The 7668-nt window shown below is 30.7% G+C and overlaps 1 protein-coding gene across 1 annotated transcript; it reads right to left on the bottom strand.

The window, feature by feature from the left end:
* Positions 1-5942: 5942 nt before the first annotated feature.
* LOC132730157 (segment polarity protein dishevelled homolog DVL-3-like) lies at positions 5943-7383 on the bottom strand (the record flags this gene model as incomplete). Its single annotated transcript, XM_060716014.1, is given in 3 exon segments — positions 5943-6070; positions 6339-6408; positions 7107-7383. Coding segments are annotated over 3 exon segments (368 nt in total), but the record flags the coding sequence as incomplete, so codon positions are not given.
* Between the last annotated feature and the right edge of the window lie 285 nt (positions 7384-7668).

Here is a 7668-nt window from a genome sequence, read left to right on the forward strand (position 1 = left end):
TCAATTTTTTCCTCAATTTAAATTAAAGACTAATATTAGAAAACATGATGAAATTTTGTAAACCTGGGGGAAGTTTAAAAAAGAAAAACTAAAATACACTTTTCCCTCCCAAAAAAAACAAACAATCCCTATTTTGTAAAATACCCAAGGGGAAAAATAAATTTCCCTTTTCATAAAACATGCAGGATCTAAATTAAAAACCCATGGAACAAGAATCCCAAAAAAAATTGCCTATTTTTTTAAAACCAACCCTGTTAAAATGATGATGAAACTGGCCCCACATGCCCCTTTGAAATAAAATGGGGTTTTTTTACCCAAAATATTTCAAGTATTATAATGGGCCTCAGCTGAATACAGCTTAGGGGTTTGGGGGAGATTTGGGGTTTTCATTCATTTTTGGGGGACCTCCCTTTTTAAAAATTTTTTTACTGGCGGGTTATTGTTGAAAAGACCCTGTTTTTTTTTATTTTGTGAAAAAAAATTTATTAAATGAAATAACAAAAAAGGTAAATAAAAATAGGGCCTGGTTTATTTCAAAACATTATAGCCTTGAAACTGGTTAAATTTTCCCAAGATCTTGCCCCACTTGAATTTTCATTTAAAACAGAGGGTTTTTTCTTTTAAAAATTTAGAAAAACCCCTTTTTCAATTTTATCAAATTTAAGCCATGGAAAAGAATATGAGCATGTTGGGAACAAAAACATAAAAAAAATTTAACTTTGGCCCGTCCCTGACACTTTTCTGCTCTGGATTCTAAATAATTTGGGGGAGGGGAAGGGGGCCCCCAACTTTGGAGATAAAATTATGTTTAAACAACCTTCGGCCTCCATAACCATTACCTTTAAATAAAGGGGGTTAACTGGCGCAGGAAACTAAACAAACTTTAAACTTTAAGTTTTTGGCCAAAAGACCATGGAAATTAAATTGTCAATTCACTAAAAACATATTTTAATGTTACAAGGCAATGGCCTTGACCTTGTAATCCAAAAAAAGTCATTTACAAAAATAAAAAAAGATTTCCTGTTGCTTTTTTGTTTGTTTCATTTTTTCGGGTTTTCCCCCAAAAGTATTTTTAGCCAAAATGGGAGCTTTGCCAAAATTAAAATTTTTTTTTACTAAATTTCTTTTTGGGTTATTATCTTAGGTTTAAAAAGACCCCACAAAAAGGTTGGGAGCAGTCAGACTTTTTACAAAAAAAAAAAGAAATTTAGAATTAAAAAAGTTCCATTTTTTAAAAAGCTTCAGGTCCCCTCTGATGTCATTTAAAAATCTAATCTGCCAAAACTTTAAAATTAAAATTTTCATATAAAACCCTTAACACCAAAAAAAAATCTTAAATGGGCTTGATTATCTTTGAAACCCGGTGGAAACCATTGCTTTTTTATAGGAAAAAAATTTAAAAATATACCTTTTTTAATTAAACAAAACAGAGCAAACCATGATCCCAAAATTCAGAAGGTCTCCATTTAAGGGGTCAAACAATTTTAGCAAAAAAAAACAATGCAAAAAACAGAACTAATTAGTTTTCCAAAGCTTCTTTTCCCATATGTATCTTCTGAAAATTACCAAAAATACTAGGATTTTCATTTTCAAAAAATTTTTCTGTATATAAAAAAAGTAACACATAATAATCTAAATTTACTGGCAAAACAAAAAAATAAATAAGTCATATTTTTTTGAACAAAAACTGAGCAAAACCCTAAAAAATAAAATAACTTAAAAAACAAAAACAGGGCTTTCCCTTAAGTTTTAAACATTGGAAAAATCATATTATATAGTATAAAAGAAGGAAAAAACATTACTTTTGAAAATTTACAAGCCAAATAAGAGTTAAAAGACCCCCAAAACTTCCATTAACAGAAAACCCTGGACACATACACACTCATACGCAAATTTAAAATGTTGGAAAAATGGGATAACTTACCTCTTCTCGAGGGTGATGACAGAGTCTGTTTTTGTACATGGTCGCAGTGAAACATCTCTACTACCTAACATGGGTTTGCCCCTGAAAAAAGATATAATGCAACACAATTTATTTATCAATTTTAAAAAAAAATTTAAAAAAATTTTCTTATTCAGGTTTTTTAAAATCTAAAACAACTTTAAAAAATTGTCAAACACAATTTGAAAACTCCTTCCTAAAAATTAAAAGAGCTGAAATAAATTTGGAAAAAAATAAAATTTTTTAACATTTCCCCTGTTCAATATAATTGTGCTTCAATTAAAAGTGAAAATCACTTGTGATTAAAGGTTTTAAAAACACATATTTGAATTTATGTTTTTTAAAATTTTTTTAGAAAAAAAATCAATAAAAATTTCCCTTTGAAGGTTTTAAAGTGTTGGTTTTAAATTTTTTTGGAATGTTACTGTAAAAGGATTAATTTTTATTTATGACCCCTTATTTTTAGGGCTACAGTTTTAAAATAAGGCCATTCGACAAATTTTTTTTTCCCAATCCGAAGTTAATTTTAGTGTCAACCACCACAATATTATTGGTGGGAAATTTCAGTGAAAACCATGGGTAAATTTGCAGAGCAAAGATAAGCCCTTTAAAAAAATGAAAATTTGGGGACTACTTTCCCCCTCATTTTTCCCTTTGGGGAATTTGGGGATTGGCCCATTTTTAAATTGGGGATTCCCAAAATCAAAACCCTAAAGATTTCAAGATCAATTTGGGATTCCCAAATTTTGAAGATATGAATTTTATGGTTTTTAATAAAAATTAAAAATGTTTTAAAACAAAAAAAGATTAACAATTTACTTTCAATTTCACAATTGGTTTTTTTTTAAAAATAAAAATGCTCATGTTAAAAATTTCATAATATTTTTTTAAAAAAGTTCGTTTCTGACTGATTTTTGGGTTTTTACGACGTTTTGTTTCAAAACATTTTCCTCTTTTGTAAAGACGCCCATATTGCTTTTTAAAACGCCATTGATAGAGTGGGTCTACTTTTTTGGGTTTTTCAGCAAAAAACAACTTTTCTGCCGGTCTGTAAAGACCTTTAAACCCGAGTAGACACATCCCAAAGGGGCCCCATGGGGTTTTTTGATATGGCTTTGTCTTGTTTTTGGGAACTGGGGGCCGTTTGACAGAAAACCCCGGGCACCCCCTTTATTTTGTTTGCATTGATTCGGGGATATTCGGGGTATCATGGAAAATGGATATAATTTCAGGGCTCATCCGGAAGGGGGATTAGGCAAAACTTCGCCGTGTAAAATTTCCATTTTTGCTCTCCCCAATTTATTTAAAGAGAAGTCAACAAACGCCGATAAAAACTTAATTCCCCAAAAAAGTAAAATTAACTTTTCGATGTAAAGGCAGAGATTGGGAAAACCGCCCCCAAAGAAAGACTGCTAAAATTTTCATTTTTCCCCCCTCGGGGCGTCGCTTTTAGAACTAACCCCTTTAAAACCTTTTGCCAAAAAACGAAAAAAGAAACCCCCTACTCTAAACAGTAAAAAAATAGCGCATCGGCCCGAAACGGGGATAATTGTGCCCACAGTTTTTCGGGTTTTTAAAACGGGGTTTGGCCCCCATAATTAAATTTTAAAATTTTTTTTCCCCCGATCATCTAAACAAAGAATTGAAAATCCCCGCGGTGTTTTAACCCGGGGTTTAAAAGGGGGATGTGCAATGGGGTTTTTTTAAAGGCTATCACAAAAGTTAGTCAAATTCAAAAATTAAACCCAAAATTTCCCCCTTAATTATCCACGACCGGAATTTAAAAAAAAAAATCATAGTTTGGGGAAAGATTTCGGTCCGTTAACAAACAAAATTAAAAAAATTTTTATGTCGCTTACGTCATGGCCACAAAGGGCGAAAAACCCAAACTTAGCAGTAAAAGAAAAAATTAAATGATTCCAAAGGGTTTTAAATTTCATAAATCCGTGCTGATTCTGTACACCCAAAGCGAAAAAAATTTTAAAAAAAGCCAATTTCTCCAAAAAAACTTACGATTTTTATGTTTTAGGGGCAGTGAAGTGTTTGGCTTGGGTTTTCTTTTTAAAAAAATGCAAAATTTTTACAACAAACTTACGCATTTTGGGGGGAAAAAATTTCAAATCCATTTGGCATGCCCACATAATCGGTCGTATATCATGGTTACATGTATAAAAACAAAACTTGTCAGGGAAAAAAAAGTGTTCTTTTTGTTTCAATATATAATTTTTTTTTAATTTTCATAAAAATTTACGCCCCAGATTTAAAATTTATCAAATTGTAAATTTCAAAAAGCATTATTTAAAAAAAGAAAAATTACCCAGTTTAACATTTCATGAAAAAAAGGGGGGTAATTAAAAAATTTTTTTTCTATAATTTTTCATCAAAGTTTTTCCCCAAAAAGAAAATGAAAAGTTTTTAAATTTTATGAAAATTAATGGGGGACAAATTTTTTCAATAACATTTTATTTTTTAATTTTTTCAATTGGGTTTTAAATTTTTTTAAAACAAATTAATGCTTTAAAATAGACATTACAACAGACAGCCCGCCCCGTTCTTCCCGGGCCACACAAAACAACCGGGCTTTCGGATGAGGGCTTTTAAACGAGGTCCCCCTGTATGGGTGCTTTTAAAAAATTTTGGAAAAGTAAAAAAAACCCGGAAAATTCTGGGAAAATTGGGGCATCTTTTTGTATCTGTAATTTCAACTTCCCCCAAAAATTAAAAATTTCTAAAACTCTTCTGGGGGACTTCCCAAAATGGGCAACCCCCCGGGGGCGATATAAATAAAAGCAAATACACACACCCACAAAACACACAAGCTCGCCCACAAAGGGTTTATTCCGGTGGCCCCAGGGGAAACCAAAAACCCAAAAATTACACAAGGGCCATAAAAAACTGTACTCCCGAAAAGAAAAAAGGGGAGCTTTTATTTATCAATATTCAATGTAAATTTATCTTCTATTAAAAGTGAAAGTTACAATATAAGAATTAATTTATTCGTCGTATTTTTTCTTACACATTATTATCAATAAATGTATATGAAAATATATAAACAAATATTTAGAGAAAGCTTATAAATAGCTGATAAATATATTAATTGTGTTTATATTATAGTTAAAGGATGTATATAGCCATGCATGTTCATGCATACACATTGGGTTGTTTCCCTCCTCCCTATTTTTCGCAAGGAAGTCACTTCTCCCTAAAATTTCTCCCCAGGATGAGCCCTGAATTTGTCCAAAACTACGAGTTTACGGCAGATTAATTTTGCGGTGATTAAAATGACAATACGCACGGGTTTTTAAGACAATTGCGTATTTTATTTTTTTTAATGGGTTCTGATACGCATTCTTAAAAAATCAATTGCGTATTTTATAAAATTAATTGCGTAAATACGCAAATACGCGCCTTATCTGTTGCTCTGAATTTGTGTCAAACATATTGTCCTAGTTCAAATATTTATTTACAGGGGTTAAATAAACTATAAAGCATTTTAATAAAAACAAAAGTCAACCAATGTAATATTAAATAAGAATTTGATATGACATCATTTGTGTTATATACAAACATAGCATTAAAGAAGGCTTATGTTAATGTTAAACTATGGCACAAGTGACTCTTTTTTTAACTACAAACAGTTCTTCTTTTGGACATGTAATAAAAACAATATCATATTTGACTTTATTTTTGAATTTTTATTGAACTTGTTGAATAAAACAATACTATGCTAGCAAAAAGCGCCCATAAAACCATTTTATCCAACTTGTTCAATGAATTTAGTAATAAATCTACACTCATTCAATATCCTTTATCTATTAACATTTAAGTTTTTTTAATGATACATGTATATCGAAACTGTCCAATTCATTCTAGTCCCCCCCCCCTGCAGATCGATACATATTCTATCAATGATAATCATCAACCTTGTAAAGGGGTCTGCATCATATCACTAGTTCAGCTTATTGATACATTGTGTATTATATGTTACAAAACAACTTACTGGAAAGAAGGTGGCCTACTATCACCAATACCGCCTACCCTCTCTGTTGGCATATGGATATCACCAGCCTGCGAGTCTGTACACTGTGATTGGGTATCAGACGCATTACTACTCTCTGCAGCAACCAACTGTTAATATACAAACAAAATGAAAATAATTAACATAATATAAAATTGACAGGGTAACCCAGTTGGGGCATCACAGAAAATTAAATATATATATATAGTAAATAGATTCATTTCATATTTTATATCATATATTGCATAATTTACAGTAACCTAACATCACTTCTTCTTATATATTATATATATATTAAAATGTCGAGCTAGACTACATTCCGTAACAAATAATTTCTTTCATCATTATGTTCACAAAAATAGCACATCACAAACTTACCCATGAAACAACTCTGCCATTGAAACATGGCAACCTCTGTTCTTCATCTATAATTTCTTCTTTCACAACCCTGCAAAATGTAAACAGTTACACTTAAAAATTACTTTGTAAATAAATCATTAAATGTATTGTGGAACATGTATGATATCAAATAAAAATTGTATGTAATTATCACTTTTCTTTATCTTCCTCGTTAACAACCTTATGTTTTGAAATTGATGATTTATAAGTAAGCTATTGCAATGTTGTAAAATGTCATAAATTTATACTAGTAACACTTCACAATGATGACTAGCTTTAAACCCCTAACAGAATACTGTTTAAAGGATGAAGTGTATTGTCTTGTAATCATAAACAAAGTTTGTAAATAACATCAAATTACCAACATTGCAATGTATTTTGGTATATAATATTAACATGTTTCATTGCACTTGTATCAATTAAATGATTAATCATAACTTCTGTAATCTAGTTATCACAAGTGTCAATAAATGCATGCAATATTAATTTGTGATTCTGAAAAATAAAGTAACTAGAATCAATTGACAAGAAATATTTATATCATGGATGAACCCATATTAACAAGACCTATATTATACAAAGTAGGTGACTCATACCTGTCAAAAAATTAACATCTCAAAATCATTTACTTGGTTCTTCACCAGAAACAACATGCTCCTAGTTAAAATAACACACTCTGAAGGGAGGATGGCAAAATGGTTAATTCTTCTGATAACATAAGAAGCACATGCAAAAGTAATGCCTTACCCAAAGTCGTCATCCATAGACTTGAAGAAAAACTTGTAATTCGGGCGATTGAGGGCATTTTTGAAGTCACCCAGGGTAACCCGGTCAGCAGGGACATTTAGTTTAATCAAATAAGGAGTATCTTCATCGTCAATATGATAAATTATTTTAGTCTCTTTAATTTCCTCCATTACGGAGGCAGAGATAATTCGCAAAATCCCAGCTAAAGAGCTTGTTTAGTGTAAAATGGCGACCGAATATCCGTTCAATTTACAATTAAGGAAAGCTGTATGGAAGAACGTAAAGTAATTTCCGTAATTAACAACAACTAAACAATAGACATTAAAGTCATATAAATTCCAAACTGTATAAAAGATTAAATATTTCAGGATGATTTAATACATAATCATGCTAAAACAGTGTAATTTATTTAATTCTAGACAAACAATTCATAAATATCGGAAATTGCTTTCACTCCTTTCGTTTATCAATTAAAGTAACTTGCAGGTGCCCCATATGGTAAATACTTTAAATTTTCCCCTCTGTCACAATAGAATTGACAGAACGAAAGGAGTAAACAAAA

The sequence above is a fragment of the Ruditapes philippinarum genome, unplaced genomic scaffold (genome assembly GCF_026571515.1).
Source record: "Ruditapes philippinarum isolate M1 unplaced genomic scaffold, ASM2657151v2 ctg14131_1_1_1_1, whole genome shotgun sequence".
In the NCBI taxonomy this organism is placed as follows: Eukaryota; Metazoa; Mollusca; class Bivalvia; order Venerida; family Veneridae; genus Ruditapes; species Ruditapes philippinarum.